General features: G+C 42.3%; 1 protein-coding gene across 3 annotated transcripts in view; it reads right to left on the bottom strand.

The window, feature by feature from the left end:
* Positions 1-20,460, bottom strand: part of SLC41A1 (solute carrier family 41 member 1) — a 63,833-nt gene extending 43,373 nt beyond the window's left edge. The window contains exons 1-4 of one of the 3 annotated variants that reach the window (XM_053247926.1): positions 14,701-14,894; positions 14,332-14,478; positions 11,426-11,564; positions 10,169-11,004 (exon numbers count right to left, since the gene is read on the bottom strand). In XM_053247926.1, coding sequence (XP_053103901.1) covers positions 10,169-10,552 — 384 coding nt within the window. In that variant the 5' untranslated portion in view covers positions 10,553-11,004; positions 11,426-11,564; positions 14,332-14,478; positions 14,701-14,894. Of the gene's footprint in view, positions 1-10,168; positions 11,005-11,425; positions 11,565-14,331; positions 14,479-14,700; positions 14,895-19,278 lie in introns of those variants that run through there. The other 2 variants (XM_053247927.1, XM_053247925.1) reach the window with 2 other exon arrangements.
* Between the last annotated feature and the right edge of the window lie 294 nt (positions 20,461-20,754).

Raw genomic sequence — 20,754 nt, 5'->3', positions numbered from 1 at the left:
CATGTTTCCCTGTAGATGCCTCTTTTCCAAACTAAAGAGCCCCAGATGCAGTAGCCTTGCCTCATAAAGAAGGTGCTCCAGGCCCCAAATCAACTTGGTTGCCCTCTTCTATACCTTTTCCAGTAAAAGGTGCAGGACTAGTAAATTCATGCAGTAAAACTGTAACCAGTAAAAAGGTGCAGGTCCAGCAAAAAGAAAAAAAAGGAGTCAACCAGTAAATTGACCCCGATAGGGATTAACTCTGGTGGGCAACCCATTTTGTCATTACAGTATATGTTAGTAGGCCTAGATCATGGCTGCACATCTTTGGTCCTCCAGCTGTTGGACTACAATCCCCATTATCCTCATCCACAGTAACCAATAGTCAGGGATGCCCAATTCCCAAGCATGGGAATTGTAGTCCTCAACAGCTGGAGGGCCAAAGTTGTGCAGCCCTGATCTAGGCCTACTAACATACACTGTAACCACAAAATGGGTTGTCCACCAGAGTTCAGCCCTATCGGGGTCAATTTACTGGTTGGCTCCTTTACCCAAGATGAATTTGCTTCTGGTGGGTAGTGATCCTCAAATAGGGGTCTGGCATAAGAGGTTGCAAAGAGGTTAACAGTTATCTGCCTGGAAAGCTAAAGTGACCTGAAGTCCCCAGAGGTCACACAATCACAAGAAGTTCAGAGTAGTTATAAGACTACAACGGTATTGGTTCAGTTAGTTCAGTTAGCAGGGGCTTTGCTCAGCCCCTGCTAACTGAGCAAAGAGGCACCTTTTAAAAGTGGTGATTCTCTTTATTTAGCAGGGGGAGAGCAATTGGCCCTACCTATCTCCATCCAGAACAGCATCCCTCAAGTGGCTGTTGCTTGTGTCTATCTTATATTTCTTTTTTAGATTGTGAGCTCTTTGGGGACAGGCAGCCAATTTATTTATTTATTGTTTGGTTATATCTATGTAAACTGCTTTGGGAATTTTTGTTGAAAAGTGGTACATAAATATTTGTAGAATTTGTAATTCATAACTGCTCAGAGTTTTTGAGTGGATAGGGTAGTATAGAAATGTAACAGCCAGCTAGCAAGTATGAATTGTATCTTGTTAAATATTCTTGTTAAATACTTGTTAAATATTCTCATTCCCCAGTCACCACCTGGATTGCAGTCACAAGTCAGTTCTCAATTCTTTTCATTCACAGGCCATTTATTTCCTCCAAAAGATGGGACAATCCCTTCAACACCTACAAATCAGAAGTGACATTCAAGAGTGACACTGCCAGACTGCCACATCTAGCTCATCTTCTGGCACATTTGTTGCCTGTTGAAGACCAAGATTTGAAATCTCACTCCTGACCTTAGACGGTGATATTTGGAGAAGGGAGGGCAAAAGAGGAAAGTGAATGGTATTTATTTCTGCTTCAGGCAACACATTTTACAGTCAAGTTCCCATGACTGATCATTAGAAGCCATACAAGAGGAAAATTACAGTCCTTGGATGGTAGTTCAGCTTTGTGGCTCGAGCCAATTAGATAAGTAGAATCCTGAGGCAAATAGCTGGACCCAGGCCACAGAGCAAAGGAAATCTGCAAAGCAGGTCCAGGTTTGACTTTTATCTGGACAAAAAAATTGCCATTCCAAGCTCCTTGGAAGAAAGTAGGATACAAACAGATCTGCATAACTTAAATGTCTATCAGTAATTTTGGCCCTAGTTAGACAAGTCATATCTTTAATGGCTATTGCCCAATTTGCTCTCAACAATAATCTCTACATTTTGTCACATCTTTGCTTAGACAAGAGCAGTTACTGAATGGCACTCACACACTGCAATCCTATGCACACTTGAGGCATCGAATCACACAGAAACCAGTGGTACTTGTTTCTAAGTAACCAACCATGATAATGGAGAATGCATGTAGACAAGCCTCTGGTGAAAGATTCCCACCTGTGAAGTGCCATTCCTCTTGAGGTGTGACAACATCTTAGCTAGTGTGTTTTCTAGAGGCAATGCAAGATCTTTTTATTTGGGGACAGGACAGATTTTTTAAAAAGTTTAAAATTAAGCATTTTTAGCCTGCTTACCTTAAGAAAAGTAAGTTTATGATATCACCCTTCTCTCTCCCTCTCCATGAGTGTGTGTCAGTCAACTTTGCAATGTCTGGACCCATGTGAACCAAATTTGGTACAGTTGTAGGGACACCTCAATGGTGTAGTTTGTGATGATGTCATCCTCCCGAATTCAAGGTGGAAGACACATTAACGTTAGAAACACAAGTGGACTAACTTGTGAACCACCTCACCGATTTGAACCAAATTTGGAACAGATGTAGGGCAGTTTATGATGATGTCATCCACCCCAGTTCAAGATGGGAGACATGTGAATGTTTGAGGCACAAGTGGACTAACTTGTGGAGATGGTAATAATCAGTTAAGATTATAGTGAAAGGCAAGTAGGCAGACTAGTTCTTACCGGAACTTCTTGTTAAAGTGTAATCATGCATGAGCTTTGGGAGACATAGAAAAAGATTCATACAACACAGATCAATGATAAGGTTATGAAGTTATTACTGTCAGACACTGACAGTTAGCAACTTGTGCTTTAAGACACAAATAACTCTTATTTGTCATGGCACCCCAACTGTTAAGCAGCCCCAAAATCACAAGGGTGCTCCTGTACTGGGTTACTAGTTTGTCAGGTCTCAAGCAGAATCTCCAGTTTGTTCAAAAGCCAACGTGCCACGGACTGCAAGCAACGAACAGGCTGACTGAAGACTGTTAGAGGGCATGTTTGAAGTAGAGGACCAGGACAGGTGCAAAAAAGGGCAGCAGCTGCGTCTAAAGCCTTTACATATAAAGTTGCTTTTTAAAGATCTTTTATTAGCATCACACATCTGATAAGCAGAGAACAGGAAGTGTTTACTTATTCCAGATGTGACAAGATGCCTCCAGGCACCCACATGCTACTGAATGGCAGGGTAGGCAGATGAAACCATCGGCCTGATATTCCTACACTGCAGCAAGTGTGGAATGCAGGGAGAAAACGAGGTAGAATATCAAATGATGCAAAGATCTTGCAACTGTTTACCAAGGCACAACTAGCATACATAGAAGTTGTTCACGTGAGCAGGGTAGGGCTGCTTGTTTGGAGTGCAGGGATTATGCCCGATCCCAGTGCACTTCTCTGGGGGTAGCCTGGGTTGTTGTTTTTTACCCAGGCTTATTCTGGGGTAAAAGGGCACAAGCACACCCTTCTACCCCAGCCATATGAACACTCGGGCTGTCTGCCTAGAACTGGGCAGCTAGAGCATCCGGCAGCAGGGAAATCCCCCAATGCACTGCACTCCTGAGTGGTATATTGTGGGATTTCTGGAGGCCAGGCTGCATTTCCCCAGCCTCCAAATGGCTGTGCCGCTCACTGCAGAGCTGCTCATGTGGGTGCACTAGCCGCGCAGGTGAAAGAAATGTCTAGATCATCTGGGGGGAATTTAGGTGTGATACTGCCCTTCCCCCCCCATCCTCCCAGCCCCACACAATTAGGTCATGTGAATGGGCTTAGAGTAGCTAGCATTTCCAAGGGCCTAGCAGCTATTTGTAGCTAACATTTTAGGCTTTAAATACTTGGAGCAGGTACTAACTCCAAGTGGGACTTGCTTCCAAATAGGCATGAATCAGGCTGCATGTTAGCATTTGATGCATAACTCATAGGTAGTTCTAAACACTGCAAATATGTAGTTCCCTGCATTCAAAGAGTTTACAGCCACCTTGGAGGCTGAACTGCACTTGCAGCAACAGTAGAGATGGAAGCAGAGAGATTTAAGCAGCCTTTACAAAGTAAGAGTTGTCCACAATCTCAACTTCCTAGCCAAAAGACATTTCCCAGTGTTTAAATTTCTAAGAGAGGTGCTAGGGCTCATTCACATGTGGGGACCCTGCTTCAGTCCTAAGAATGGGACAGCTGTTCACCAGCGAGCAAAAACCACTAAGCATATCTTCAGAGGGAGTTTCTCTGTATTCTTTCTTCATATATTCTAGGACTCAAACTCATTCAGATAACACTTTCTTAAACTCAACCCTAGTAAACCCCGACCCAAACTGAGGCATGTTCAATTTTATTTATTTATTTATTTATTTGATTGAGTGATTGATTGATTGATTCAACATATTTTTATACTGCCCAAAACTTACATCTATGAATACAAAACAATACCCTAAGAACAAAAGAATTATCTCGCTGAACCGGACTAAAGATCTATCCAGTTGCCATTTGGATCCCAACTGTGGCAACAGATGTCCGTGGAAAGCACACACAGCCAAAATGGCCATAGACACCTTCTGCTGTTTGTCCCCTACCATATCCTAGTGCTCCATGAAGGAATAATTTTTAATCTGCTTATGCTAGTGGCCATCAGCACATCTTCTAGCAATTAATTCTATACGTTCCTTGTACAGCTAACAAATTAGGTTTTTTTCTGGTTGGAAGGTCAATTATATTAGAGAACCCTGAATTTTACTTAGAAAGCAACCTAGGTTCGTACATCATATTCCCTCAGTTGTCTTTTCCCTAAAAGGTTATGTTCATACATTTATCTATATTTATATACTTCCTGATATGTGTATCTCCAGGCAACGCAAACCATTTAACACAAATATGAAAGAGTAAACAAAACAATTTCACAGAACAAAAAGGCTAACATAATTTCATGGAATACAAACAATTTAACAGTTTAAAATTAATTTGTTAAAAGCCTGAGAGAAAAGGTGTGTTTTAAGGGTCTTCCTAAAAACAGAGATGGGGACGCTCTTATTTTGACAGGGAGCATATTTCAAAGCCCTGAGGTAGCCACAAACAAGACGTGGTTCCAAGTTGCCACCAAATGAGCGCGGGGGGGGGGGGACCAGAACTCTCCAGATGATCTTAATAGGCAACAGGGTTCATGACAAAGAAGGTGCTCTCTTAAGTACCCTGGAACCAAGCCACTGAGGGCTTTATAGGTAATAACCAGGATTTTGGATTTTGCTAGGAAACATAGCAGCAGCCAGTGCAATTCTTTTAAAATCAGTGCTATACGGTCCCTTTGGGTTGTCCTAGAGACCAGACTGGCTGCCGCATTCTGTACCAATTGTAGTTTCTGGACTATGTACAAAAGGCAGCCCCACGTAGAGAGTATTACAGTAGTCAAGTCTGGAGGTTACCAGCATATGCACCACTGTTTTAAGGTGATTTACCTCCAGAAATGGGCCTTTCTGACATATCAGCCCAAGCTGATAAAAAGCGCTCCTGGCCACTGCTTCAACCTGAGAAACCAGAGAGAGTTGGACCCAGGACTACTCCCTAGCTATGTACCTGATTGTTCAGCGGGAGTGTAACCTTCAGATTTTGAAATTGATGAATTTTCTGGGCTTCCCTCAGCAATTTGGAAGTATAAGGCTGATGGATCAATTGATACTTGAACTACCACTTACTCCCTTGGAAAACTGCATGGCTGCTATGCATGACAAATGCAAGTGGCAAAGCAAAAATGACAAAGATTTTGTATAGTGCTTTCCAGTGTTCCAAGTGCTTCATACATAATCTTTACAACATCTAGTAAGGTAAGTTATCCCAGATTGCAGGGTGGGAGCCAAGGCTGAAGGCAAGTGGCCACAGTGAATTCCTGGCTGAGGTGAAATCTGAACTGAGGGCTGGGTTCCTGATTCGAAGCTCAGTCTGAGCCACAATGCTACATCAGCTCTCTAAGAGATGTTTGAATGCGTTGGCTACCAACACTGTCCTACTGCATTTCAGGAGGCAAGGAAGTAGATGAGGGATTTAAAGGTATAGTGGCATTTAGGACATGTTGCCAAAACAGAGTACTGTATGTTTCAAGTCATCATTTTCAAGTTTCCTTTCGGTACAGAAATGTACAGAAACTCTGGCACTGAATTGCAAAGCTAATCCAAATACAAGGGCTCTTCTGTTCCAAGCACTGAGTTGAGTTCCCAACTCTAGGCAAACTACCAGAAGATAAATTTGCATCCAAAATGAAAGTGTAATACTGCACAAATTCTAAAATACAAGTTGCTGCTAATCTCTTATAGAACAGTAGCCACTGTCTTATGAACATGCAAGTCTTATACCAAATTAGAACATTGATCCATCTAACTGTTTATCTGCACTGATTAGTAGTGGCTCTCCAGGGTTTCATATAGGAGGTCTACTCCCAGTGCTATCTGGAGATGCCAGGGGTTGAATCTGGGACCTTCAGTGGTAGAACACCTGTTATGCGTGCACAGCTATGTCCTCATCTCTATCAATGCCCCATTCTTATCAGCCCTTGTGAGGACTGGACATCAAGTAAGAGGGAAGGAACACACATATCCATCTTAACTCTCACCTTCATCACATCTCTTTTTATTTAGTAAAGTCACACAGAGGTAGGGGACACTTGATCACCTGCTGAGACACTGTTCCCCACAAGTTCTTAACTGTTATGTTCCATCGTAGGGATGATTCATTCCTAGGCATTCTCTCCATTACACAGCATACAACAGCTCATATTACACAATTCCACAAGCTGAGGTTTCAAGAAACAAGTATGTATGGTGTTACAAGTACAGAAATGCTGCAACTGACAAGGCTACACCAGGATTAGAAGAAGATCAACGTATAAACAGAGCTTGAAGACCTAATAGTTTGCATAGCATAATATACTTGCCCCAAGACAGGATATCCTATGTTTGTTTACAGCTTGTCCTACGTTTCCTTGAAAGCTGTTAACAAAAGAGAATCCATAAGTTCTCAAATAGTTTGTTCAAAAGTGGAACTGACCACACAAGTTTTTCCTGATGCTTAATCTTGCCTTCCCTGCATTTTAACCTATTACTTCTTGTTCTATTTTAGTGTGTAGGGGAATTTGCTGCAAGTTGAAAATAGGTTTGAAGTGGAAGGACAGATAGTGGCCTCTCATCTCCAGTCCTCAAAGCCTTCATCACTCAACTCATTTCTGCAACAAAAGCAAGAGTACGTAGATCAGCTTTGCAGCACCCTAGATCCAACAGGGGACTATAGCAGTGATCCAGCAGATCCAGGACTCAGTGGTAAGCTGCCTAAAGACAGAATGGTCTAGTGAATAGAGCATTTGACTTGGAGAAATCCAAGTTCAAATCTCTGCTTACCCAATGACCTGAGTGATTTTGGCCAGTTACCATCTCTCAGTCCAACCTATCTCACAGGGTTGTGGAAAGGCTGATAAGGGGATGGGACATGTATACTGCTCAAATCCCTGGAGAAAGGGTGGGTTTAAAGTGTAGAAAGTTGTGGATGTCAAGCTACTGGGAGTAGACAGTGGGAACCAAGAGGATTAGGAAGATCACCTCTGTCCAGAGAAAGACAGAGAAATATTTTAATGTAAACTGCCCTGAGCCACATTAGGAAGGGCAGTATATAATGTGAATAAATAAATAATCAAACAAAAATGTGAGAGTCACAGGCATGCAGGGTAGTACCAGCAAGCTTATGCTGATAAAATTTAAGAGCTACATCTTTCTGAAAAAATGTTTTAGGTGCTTCATCTTTCTCACTGATCTATGAAAATCTCAGAGTACATCTCATATGCCAACGAGAATGGACAGAGAATGAAGGAATTCATTACAGCTTTAACTTTATGTTAAAGTAACTTTACAGAGAGACAGCCATGACAAGAAAGTCTGTGTTTTATATTTACGTAGGACGTTAGGCTGTTGGCTTTATATTTTGCTTTTGTGCAATTCCATTGTGAAGAAGGAGTTTAAATATCAGCATGTACATAGCAATTTAGGAATGCCTCCCACCCACCCCGCTTGAGTCCAACAGCCTCACACTGTACTATCCTTCTCTGAGTGGCTATCTTTAATCCTCTAATTAAGACGGCACACTATTTTATTCTGGAAATACATGACTTAACATTGATAGAAGAATATAAACAGTAATCTCCATTGTAACACAAACCTAGACATGCAGCAACACTGAGATATGTGCAACAGCACAAAGACAGAACTGAATGCCAGGGATGTCATTCCTTCACTGAACTATGCCCAAACTATATGTACTTGCATAAAGAGCCAATAATCCAGGCACTCTCTTCATTCTAGTTAAGTTTTCTAAAACTAAGCTAGTTAATGCTGAATGATAGATTTGTTAAAAACATGCAAGTTGCCCACTACAGTTATTGTAATATACTCACACAACTGCTTCTAGGAACATTAAATTAATTTGTATATAGCTCCTACTATGTCCAAGTGTTACAGAAAATCCCCCTGCCCCGCCCCCAAAAACCATTCTGGAAGAGGAAGATGAAAGTTTTACAAAGAAACACTTTTGCTCTCCAACAAGTTGGGAAGTGGGGGGAGCCACCAACTAGCTTATCATTTGGCACTTATCCCCACACACTCCGTTTTTCAGACCTTGCTTTCCTACAAGTCTGGGCTCAGTGGGACTCCCTTGCCCCCACCAAAACCACATGACCTGAATCTAGAGAACCATCAAACACAGGCACACATAACACTCAGACTGTATTTCCATGAGGATTCAGGTAAAGTGAGTACCTGCATGGAGAAATTGAATGTGTATCTGTATAATACACATGGGGATAATAAACATGCCAAACATCCTACACCAAAAGCCATTAGGCATTTATTTCTGCATACGGTTTGTTGTAATCCTGATTATCTAGCACATATTAAGTCACTCATATCACTAAATTGCACCTATAGCCAGCAAACTCCAGATATAGAACTTCTTTGAAGTATCAAGACTGAATTTTAAGATGTCCTCAACCCCATCTTTAGTGTAATAATGCACTTTAAACCCAATCAGAACCATGCTCCCACTCTCTGTTACTAACCTCTTTTGCACAAAAAGAGGATCAAGAAGATACGGGTCTTGATCTGGCTTCAAATACAGTATTGTTATACCATCCTCTCTTGCAAAATCTAGCAATTAAATTCCCCTACTCTTTTGGAATCATATAAATGGATATTGGACTGAGTTTTCCACAAGAGTTTAAAATTAAGTTTGAGAAGGCTGAGGGCAAAAATAACTCCCATTATTAATCTGTGACTGAATATTTAATGTTGGCTATACAGAAGAGTCTTCTGTTCCAATGCAAGTGCAATATGCAGCCTGTTCACAAGTAGTAGCTTCATACCAAGCTCAAGTGATTTAAAAAACAAAAACAAAACCACCTTCTAAGACAGTCACAATTTGGAATCTAGAGGGCTGGATTCTGTTCGAAGTGATACCTGGCTTGCTTAAATAAGATAAACCACTAATGACAGGGGCCTTGGCCTTTAACACCATCTGCCAGCTAGCTGGACTGCAGGCACCGAGACCAGTGACACTGTAATCCCTGTAACTCAGGAACATCATCTGAAGGTCCAGTTGCACATTACAGCTAGAGTTTCAAGAAAAGACTGCTAGAAATCTCCACTGTGACTTACACAGAAAGGGGAGTTTGAGCAAAGCCAGGTTACAGTGTCCAAATGCAAGCACTCAGCTAGAGAGGCCTTTCAGCTGCATAGCAGCTGCTCTGATTTGTCAACAGTGGTATCATAACTAGCCTTGGCCAATGTACAGCAGTGGCTTGATAGTTTTACTGCAGCACTTTGAGTCATTCCCAGATTGTCCACTCTGCAGGCACATACACTCACCAGAGACAGAGAAGACTTCTCAGATTCAACCCATAGAAAGTGTGCATTAATAACTCGGGACTTCTTCCTCCATTTACTTTTTAGAGAGCTTTGAGGAGAAGCCTAGAAGTCCTTGTATGCTGGATGCTCCATGTCTGAGGAGTAAAAGTTTACTTTCAATCACAGAAGTGAGGTGTAACAGCTCACTATTATCAGCTTTTCAATTTATGGAATTGGATCTTGGGTGGTTGGAAAGAAGTATCCAAATTCAGAACAGCATGAGAGGGGCACTTGAAATGTCACAGCTTCCAGAACAGCACAGAGAAGCTTATTGTACTACAGCATTTGCTGCCTGGTGGTTAGAAAGGAGAAACCCAAAACAATTAGGCATATGGTCAGTTGCTCATTATTTTAACTGCCTGCCACAAAGAGTGAGGGCTGCAGATTATTTTCCTAAGACAGCAAACTCAGAGCCAGCAAAGATGCATGTTTACAAGTCCAGAGTTGTGATTTAAACCCATGCTACTGAATGCTAATAACCTTACCTGCACAATGTCCAGCACCATCCCAGCAGCTACTGTCCCAAACCCTGCCAGCAGGAAAGGAAAGAGGACCTGTAGCCCAATTGAAAAGGAGGTCTCTTTAAGAGGAGAAGTTGTTTCTGGGCCTCTGTCCGTGCTGGTATCATCGCTCTCAGTCGTTTGGCTGCCATTCTCCAGCAGGGCATCCTCCTCACGCACCCCTTTGGCATTGGCTCGGGATTCTATCACCACTACCTCCACTCCCCCTTCTTCAGGTCCTAGATACTCTGAAGATCCTACAAGGTGTTCTCGGTCAGGGCTGGAGAGACAGTCTATAGGCCCGGCAGCGATGGGCAATACAACTCCATTGGTGTGATGAGCTTCCTTTTGTTCCTGCATGGCTGTCATGTTATAAGATTATGACCTTCTCCAACCTTCAGTCCTTGATGTACTACAGAAGGCAGCTGTTGGATAAAAAACCTTTTGCTTTGGGGTTAAGCCAATATGTCTTTGGGCATATAGATGCCAACTCCCCCAGTTCTACAATTCTGTCCTTAGTTGCAAGGTCTACTCCCTTGGCAAAAACCCCCATCAAGCACAATCCAGAACTGGAGATGCCAGACACAGAGCCAGCAAAGTAACTGCAGCAGATTCCAGTGCTTTCAAACCCACTCAGGTTTGTCTTCCCTGGAGTTCTTTACCCAGGCAGGAGTCTTTGGGACACACAGTGCATAACAAAAAGCACCCCAGTTTCTAGTTTCTTTGGTTCATAACTTGCTGGAGCATCATCTTCCCAAATCTGTCGTCCAGTTTTCTCAGGTCCAGTTTTTACTGCAACTGCCAGGAATAATTCAGCTGTTCTTTAGAGTGGATGAAAAAAGACTGTTCAAAAAGGCACATTATAAATCGGAATATTTTAAAGACATTGAAATAAATTTGGATTCTCGCTTAACACAAAAACAGGAATAAAATAAGCTCTGAATTCAGTTTCCTAGCCAATTCCTCCTTTGTTTTATATCCAGACAATCTGGAGGCAATCATTCCAAAGAATGAAAAACCCTACTCCTTAGATTAGCTTTCCTCTTCTCTAGTATGAAATACCCAGCTCTGTCAGGGCTATCTTGGTTTTATGGGATTCCAGCCAGTCAGAAGGAACTTGGTTAGTGTCTCCTCAGCCTTTTCACCCTCTCCAACTCCCCCTTCACACTCCTTGCAAGTCAGTCTGGCGATTAGTGAACTGTGAGAAGAGCCACCCTCTTTCTCAGAAAGGAAATCTCTCACCTTACAACATGTGACAATGAAGTTTCTTATTTAAAGCAACATGAAGTCTCTAGACAGGCGTATGCTGTGAGCTTATCCAGTATTCGGACTGAACTGAAAAATTCCTCCGTAGACTCTTCAGGGATCACACTGCTCTCGCCTTAAGAACAGAAAAGTGGAAAATGCAATACAACTTGAAGGCAACTACAGAATAACTATTTCATTCACAAAGTCCCTCCTTCCCATATATCAGTTTATACATCAATAGCTTTACTGTTCTTTATGTTGGCAAAAAACACAACACAGCTACATATACACACACGTCAGTATAAAAGCAGCTGCAAAGGAAGAGGCCCTTATGTTTTCTCTGTTACCACCCAGTCTACCCAGTTTTCCCTCCCAACATTCAACCCCATGGAAGATTTTCTTATGCTAGAGTTAGAGGACATAAAATATAGATGTGCCTTATGCAGCGGACCACCATTGTTCATTGCTGGTGAGTCAATGCAACTGAAGAGAGCTGGTTGGGGAAGAGAGCTGGTCTTGTGGTAGCAAGCATGACTTGTCCCCTTAAGCTAAGCAGGAGCTGCCCTGGTTGCATACGAAAGGGAGACTAGAAGTGTGAGCTCTGTCAGATATTCCTCTCAGGGGATGGAGCCGCTCTGGGAAGAGCATCTAGGCTCCAAGTTCCTTCCCTGGCATCTCCAAGATAGGGATGAGAGAGATTCCTGCCTGCAACCTTGGAGAAGCCGCTGCCAGTCTGTGTAGACAATACTGAGCAAGATGGACCTATAGTCTGACTCAGTATACAGCAGCTTCCTATGTTCCTAACCAATTAGTACCCTCGAAACCGAGTTAGGTCTGTACTCTGTACCTTCAGGCCATTCCTCAGCCAGGACAGTTACTCATGGCTTTTTTGGGATCCGAAGCCAAAAAACCAGGGGGGGGGGGAGCCCACATAGGACAGAGGCATGAATGCGTTGGCGTATGTGCACTACTGCCCTCTGCTGTGTGCCTGATACTTAAACAACAAACTGATGTTTTCTTAGCATAAGCAGCAGACTGTAGCCTTGATTCCCCTTGTACAGGGCACAGTCCTGAACAGTCACATTTTCTTACAATTTAAAAATAGAACTTCACTACTTCCTTAGGGTCAAAAGAGCCAGACACAAGGCACAATCTAACAGTTTTATCCAAAACAATTCCTTATGTGTCATTTGGGGTAGAAGAGAAGGCTCATTAAGCTGCTCTTTCTGTATCGAGTCACAGTTTTACACATGATGGCTTCTAAGGTTGCAATCTCCAGGGGCTTTTTACACACAGCAGGTTTTACAGTGAGTTTATGGGGAGGCTTTACTGTGAATTCGAAGTTGTCTCCAAAACCCAAAACAAATAGGGGATTTTTTACCCTGGATATAAACTGGGTTACGCTCTAATATACAGTGAAAAACCTGAATAGTGTGTGAACTGATTGATTAAGTGCTGTCAAGTAGGTGTCCACTCTTAGCGACCACATAGATAGATTCTCTCCAGGATAATCTGTCTTCAACTTGACAGTATGAACTTGCCTTGACAGTGTGAACTACTCCGATAACTCACAGGGACTTTGGGATAAATCTAGCTGATATATGAACACACCCCCTCTATTCCAGAGGAAATGCAAGTTAAAGGGCTTCAAAAGCCCTATATGAAAAGCTTCCGGGGAGGAACTACCCATAGGGGTCTTATCTACCTGCAGAGCTTTATGGTTTAAATCTACATTTTAAGGTTAAGTCTTCTGCCACTCCAAAGGGATAAAAGAGTGTTGCATGGAAACAGAATAAAATGAACTGGAATCTCACTTTTACAATTAACAAAAGCTCTCAGAAAACCTGAAGGCCGTGTCCTATTACTGCACATCTATTGGATAATGATTTTCTCTCTTTTTATTCCACAAGCTCTTTTTCTCTCTCTCTGCCATGGCACATACCATTTTAGGGATGGCACATGTGTGGCAAGTCACACCATATGCTTTATCTTACTCCTCCTTGTGTTACATTCTGGTAGCAGCATGTAGCATTATTATTAGGTCATTAGCGAGACAACTTTATTGTATGAACAAGACACAAGTCCAGACTTCAGAGCCAAAAGTGTTTTGAGAAGGAGACTGCAAACCTTTGAAGTATTTTTCAAAACAATTTTACTAGTGGACTTTAATTGCCTGTGCTGGCAAAATTTTACAATCCTATCTGAGCAACAGATAGCTTTTATGTTTGAGGGTGGGGGGTGAGCCTCAAGGGACTCTTGGTTACAGTTTAAAACGCTCACCCCTAACCTTGATAAACAACCCTACTTTATTTTAGCACTTCCTTTAAAAATCTCTTCTGTCAATGCATGAGTCAGGCAGTAGCTTGCTTACTATGAAAATTATACTATATGCAAGTCATCTAGAATACATTGGATTCTGAGTAACCCACTCAATTTCACAAGCCACACTCAATTCTGACAGCAAGATTGCATTCCAATTCAACTCAATGAATCTCATTTCCGTATCTCCTCACCTATACCACCTAGCCAGCCAGCCAGTACCCTCATCTATTCTATTAGCAGACCACATTATTAAGATCAGCTAGCCGGCACCCTATACTTATGACCTGTTGCCTCCATAACAGATTTGAGCCATCTGCAATTTAGTAAGACATTACATCTGAAGATCCTTGCTCTTCCCATCAATCAATAGAATACTACCGATTCAATCCAATTTCTAGCAGCTTATCATGAGTGGGGAAAGCACCCTATTATTAATTAAGATCCACAGACTGAAGCATAAACCTTGTCTAATATTCAATTCCACTATCTTGGCCATGTTTATGTACTTTTTAATACCTTACCTCCCCCACACGAACAGGAGAAACACCTCTATATTGGATACCTATAAATACTCATACCTGAAATAAATCACTAGAGCAAGAGCACAGCATCATAGGACCACAGTGAGACTCCACTTCTCAGCCAACTTGTCAATCCCACAGCAGCTATCCTAAAGCAGCTGTTCTTCCATCAACACATGGGATCCTCCCACCAAAACACAAGTCCTTATTGCAGAGGGAAGGGGGGAAGAGGAAGGAAAGAGATGAGAAGGCTTCCATGTAAACCCATCTCCAAATGAATCCCTCTGTCCTGTTCTCAGATAGGCGAATTCCCTTTAAAGCCTACCACAGAATCTCAAGCCTCTTTTTATCCCCAGCAATTACTCTCCTTTGGCAGATTATACCCTAGCCTAGCCAATTTCCACTAGAGCAACGAGAGCAACCTACCTGTTCCCAGCAGTTGCTGCCTCCAGTCCCCCGGGTACCTAACTCTTCTTTGTGGATCCAGCCCCTAGCTCTTCCCCCGCCACCTCTCTCTGCCACTGCTACATTACAATTACGTTCAGGATGAGAAGCCGCGGCTACTAGCCGAGCAAGGTAGAGGCGGGCTACATATAACCTCCTCCCTCACTTGAGGACGTGACATCACTAGTCTCCAATGGGAGCGCGACGCTTGCAACCCTGCTTCTCGCTGATTGGTTCAACCGAGTTAGCGTGAATGACCATTCCGAGCTATGGGGGGAGATTGGTAGCAACGCCACCCAATCACAGCAGGGTGGGAGGCGTATTTTGTGTGGGAGCCTTCCTCTTTGTTGTGAGGACGGAGAGGATGAACTGCGGGGTTGGCAGGCTGGGAGCCAATCACATGCTCTCTGCAAAATCGCTTGCATTCTCGGGCAATTGCTGCAGCTGTTCGGAAGCATGTGCGGAAGGCTGACTCTTCAGAGCAGCGGATAGGAAGGGAGTCTGGTATTCAAGACGGTATTAGCTCTCTGCCAGGGTACTGGGTTCGGGCTGTAATAGAAACAGTCAGCAGAACGAGGGGGTAGAATGGGCGACCTCTTTCAGTATCTCTCTATTTGAAAAAGAAAACGAAAACAAAAGCAACCCTTCCCGCAAGCAGAAAACTAGCACGGAAGGAAGAGAGCTGGGTTGAGCTGGTCTGGCTTAGTTCCTTTCTCCCTGATATACCGGTTATATAGGGGAGCATTGAAAATGGTACGTCCTACAACTCTATCATTTAGGACTGTACCATTTCATTCTGCTTGATATAGCGATTAGGCTTCATACTACCAAACGGGGAGGAATGGGGAAGGGTTTACCCCAGCTCCCTGCGCTGATAACAGATGGATTCTGGAGAATGGCATTAGCGACTTAAGGCTCCAGAAAACTGCATCTGGCTTACTGGTTTCAAAGAGTCAGGAGTCAAGGTTGCTTCACACATTATGTATTTGTGTAGAGTTTTCGTGCAGATGGTCACCTGTCTGTCACTGCATGTATATGCACTGGGCAGGTTCCAAGCCTACATTATTAGTTCCACCAACCACTGCATATATATGTGCAGTGAATTGCATGGATGTATTATTACAGCAGATGATGATTTGCACTACTTTCTAAATAGGAGTGTATTCTGTTTGGAAATGTCAAGGATTTGGTAAAAGCCGGAATGGAATAGGCTGGAATTACCCCTTAAAAATCTAACTGGATCCCCAAACCAGTGGGATGTATTAGAGACATTGGAGAACAATATTTTAGCACTTAAATATTTCCAATATTATACTTTTATTAACCCCTTCAAGGCAAAAATGGATGGAACAGTGAAACCGCCTGCAACAGCCCAAGCTATTGCACTTTTAATAACACCTTCACAGCTGGAACAGTGTGAAAAAAGTCCAGAATGGTCCCCTAACAGTCAAACTGCATCCCCAAAATAGAGCTGTGTGCTGCAGACACCGAAGAAGAATATAGTAGCACTGCAGTATTTGCAATATTATAGTTTTATGGACCCCTTCAGTGCCAAAAATGAACTGGAACAGCACAAAGGCCTGAAACATCCCAGAAAGGCCCCCCCAAACTTCATACCAAAAATAGTAGAATAGGCACTGAAATATTTCCAATCTTACACTTTTGTGAATCCCCTCAGTGCCAAAAATGGACTGGAAAGGCAGAATTGCCTGGAACAGCCCCCCAAATTTCAAGCTGTATTCCAAAAACAGTAGTGCAGGCACTGGAGAAGAGTATTGCAGCACTAAATTATTTCTAATTCTGCACTTTTATGAACCCTCCTCAGTGCCAAAAATGGACTGGAATGAACGGTGGGATGGGCTGCAAAATGGGGACAAATATTGTAGCACTGAAATATTTCCAGTCTTGCACTTTTATGAACACTTTCAGTGCCCAAAATGGACCAAAACAGCACAATGGCCTGAAACAGCCCAGAACAGTTTCTCCAACTGTCAAGCTGCTGCATCCCAAAAACAATGGAATGGTCTGCAAGTTAGAACCAATTTCAAGACAGCCATTTCTAGAAATGTACCTCGAGTGCATTTCTAGAAATGCACCTCAAATTCCTGTCTTCGTCAGCAGAAGAATATTACAGATCTTGGTCCTTGTGCTTAATGGCAAAACTATGCAAGAAATCACAGTTGCACTGTTCTGTTCTGGTCCATTTTTGGCACTGAAAGTGTTCATAAAAGTGTAAAACAAAATATTTCAGTGTTGCAAAATTCTTCTGCAGTGTTTGCAGCCCATTCCACTGTTTTTGGGATGCAGCTTGACAGTTTGGGGGCTGTTCTGGTCTATTTTTGGCACTGAAAGGGTTCATAAAAGTGCAAGATTGGAAATATTTCAGTACTACAAGCGGGGAAATGGCTTGACTACCAAGCCAGAGGTTGCCAGTCCAAACACCTGTATCAGGCAGCAGTGATATAGGAAAATGCTGAAAGGCATCATCTCATACTGCGTGGGAAGAGGCAATGGTAAACCCTTCCTGTATTCGTCCAAAGACAACCACAGGGCTCTGTGGTCGCCAGGAGTAGACACTGACTCGACAGCACACTTTACCTTTACAATATTGTTCCCCAGTGTCTGCAACCCATTCCATTGTTTTGGGGATACAGCTTGGCTATAGGGGGCCGTTCCGGGCTGTTTCAAGCCATTACGCTGTTACAGCTCTGAAGGGGTTAATAAATGTGCACAGGCTTTTGCAGGGTATTTTGGGCTGTTCTGAAGTTAATTAGCTCTGAAGTTAATAGAAGTGTAATATTGGAAATATTTCAGTGGTAAGATATTGATCTCCAGTGTCTCTAACACATCCCTCTGTTTTTGGGATCCAGTTTGATTTGTACAGGATCGTTCCTGCGTGTTCCACCCAGTTCTGGCCCATTCCAATTTTTACCCAGACCCAAAACTTAATAATGCATGAGGCAGCATTCAAAACTGCCTGGATTTATTTCCAAGTCTTGCAAGAGAGAAAAGTAGTGATAGGTGTGGCTTCCAAGCACTACAAGTCTAACCATTTTTTCTCACACATTAAATCCCACTTATTTCAAGAAAAAGACTTCCAAATAAGTATGCTTAGCTAGAACTGTAGTCTGAAGGTGCAACTAGATGTGATGCAGGAGATCTGTGATTAGGATGGTGTGTTTTTGTTTTAAAAAAAATGGGGGAGGGAATGGATTGGGACTATAGTGCTGAGGAATGGCTTAACCCTTTCACTCAATGAAACATCATATCATGATTATTCCCAATGAAAATATACCTCCAACTTCTTTTTGTCCCTACAGGAAAATGTTTATCAGTACCATACAAATGATTGATTGATTAAGTGCTGTCAAGTCGGTGCCGACTCTTAGCGACCACATAGATAGATTCTCTCCAGGACCATGCAAATACCTGTATATTTTCTCCATGGTGCGGGGTGGGGTAATTTTAATTTGGAATACAAAATGGGGGGAAGCTGCAACTCTTGCTGTGCTATGGTTCTGACCCTATTTTTCCCTACAAGTGCCTATTAATATTTTTAAAATTGTAGATGATTGTGGATGATCATGGATCTCCTGCACCACATAATTTGGCCCTCAGTTGTGTATCTGGTGTTTGATTTCTAAGGTGCTGGGACATAGACTTGCCGCTTAGTTTTCCATTTGTAGTTGAAGCTCTTATTCAAAACCTATATATATGAAGAGCTGCTTGTGGTTCATTACATATGCTCATGTTTTGGAGTTGAATCTGGGCATTGAACATTAGTTCTGGGACTCAACAGTGATGAGCCATGGCTTCAATTTATTCCTGACTGATTTGCAAAAGCTAGTTAAAACAACAACAAAAACCCCAAACCTTAGTAGGAACAGGTGAGGCAACAGCAAAGGCCAACAGGTGAAGTTTAGTAAATTGGCACTTAGGTGAGGATAGGATGCAGAAGAGGGGGCACCAGGGCGCTCTTCAATGACAAGGGGCAAGATCTGACATATGGAAGACCAGTGTACCACTCTGATGTTCTTGCCTCTCATAAGAGGTTGCTTCTCATCAGTACAGCTACTTTCATTCAAAGAACTCAGGCACCAACAAACTAATGTTGCTACATGAGATAATTTTGATTAATTTCCTTGCCAGCGGAATTTAATGTGAAGGGATATGCTCAAGGTCTCATATTACGTTTTTGGCAAAGCAAATTTTCCTGACTCCTACATCTGTGTGACTTTAATACAAGGGCATTTGTTGTCTGCTCCTAAGCATGCTCCCTGTGCATAGGCTTGCAACTTTAGTCAAGGGCTCTGGAACAGTAGCTTTAAAAGCCCAAATGCTCCAATCACAAAATTGTCTGCATTCATTATTTAAATGTACACATTACACAAAATGTGCATAATTGCCCACTTTTTTTCTTTTAATTGTGCAGAATTTAACATTCAGAGCTTGGCTTGATTAAGTTTGTAGGAAAATATAGGGGTAGGGAAAATAGACAGAAACAGGAGCCCACACTAGGTGGCTGATAGTCATGCTATGTAATGTTTCTTTATCACTCACCCAAGCTTTCCCAGTGTTTTTTTGCAAAAACGGTCAACACCTTTTCAGGTTTCAGAAACTTTTAAGAAGTCAACATCCAGGCCTCAAATATTCTTGACAAAGGAATATGGCTGTTCTCTCAGTTGTGGAGATAATGTCAGTGTGGTCGACATGCGTTTAAATTCTGTGATGACGAATGGAAGCGCCACACACTCTTGGTGTCAGGGCAAATCAGAAAGGACTTTGTGATCCATCATATTGCATAGTACAGCGGTGTGGAGAAGTCATGTGGCGCAATTTCTAGCTACTTCTTCATGATAGAGATCATATATTGACTGGCCATCAGAGCCGATTCAAATGTGCAAGCAATCATGTGACAGCTGCCTCTCAAGACTGTAAACACCTCAAAATGCATGTGGGGGATATAGCTTGTTTGAAAGCATCTTAATATCAAAATCTCCTCACATGTGGAAAGTGACCATATCAAGACCATTTTAATCAGAGTATATCTCTCCTAGCTCTTCTATTTCCAAGGAGCTTGCCTAACCTTTCTTCCAACGAAGGCTGCAACCGTCTTTTCATAGGTCTCATATTATGTTTTTGGCAAAGCAAATTTTCCTGACTCCTACATCTGTGTGACTTAAATACAACAGCATTCATAGAAAGTCTTACTGAATTCATTGGAATTTATTTCCATGTAAATATGCTTCAGGTCAAGCTGCAAAAGTTACCTCTTCTGACTTGCTCTAGACCCTGTTTTATAGCAAGCCACACATTCACATCTATGATACTTCCCCTGAAGAAGAGATGTCTTTCTGCTGGATCTTCCAGCCTGCTGCCACCACCTGAGATATTCTTTGTCTCTGCTACACCATACCCTCAGGTGTCCTGGGGTAATCAAGTATCAAAGTCATTATCGCATTACCAGATCATCCTGGGTTTAGTCATTGAAATCACTGCTACATTGGAGTACTTGGGATGGAATATGGCAAGTCACACTGATAAGGCAATACTTCAGTGAACTTTATTTTAACAGTAACTATATATCAACAGGTGGGTTTTGCAAAATAAAGTATCAAAAAACCTGCCAATCTCTTATTTGTTGAACGGACTTCTACTACACTAAATTTTTCAGGCAGCACTTTTCTCTTTTTATTCTCAGGTTCCTTCAAGTCTCTAAACAACTAACCTATGCATGCTCTTTTAACTGACTTTTAAAAACTGCCCAACTGTCATCACCACTCCCCTGACCAATCCTATCCCTCCTATAAACCAATCTCATTCCACATCTAGCACCACCAATCCTAAAGGAGTTCCATAATCTCCTTAGCCAATAGGAATTGTAAGTTCTTGATTCCCTCTCTCTCCAAGCTTCTGCTGACCCTCTTCAAACCCAAAGCATCACCTCTCTTTAAAACATTAAAGTGAACACACCACAAACAATAATAATAATAAAAATGACTCAACAATCAACATATGATAAAAAAAAAACATATC

This window comes from Hemicordylus capensis, chromosome 4, assembly GCF_027244095.1.
Source record: "Hemicordylus capensis ecotype Gifberg chromosome 4, rHemCap1.1.pri, whole genome shotgun sequence".
Taxonomy (NCBI): domain Eukaryota; kingdom Metazoa; phylum Chordata; class Lepidosauria; order Squamata; family Cordylidae; genus Hemicordylus; species Hemicordylus capensis.
This window is presented reverse-complemented; position numbering and strand designations above follow the sequence as displayed.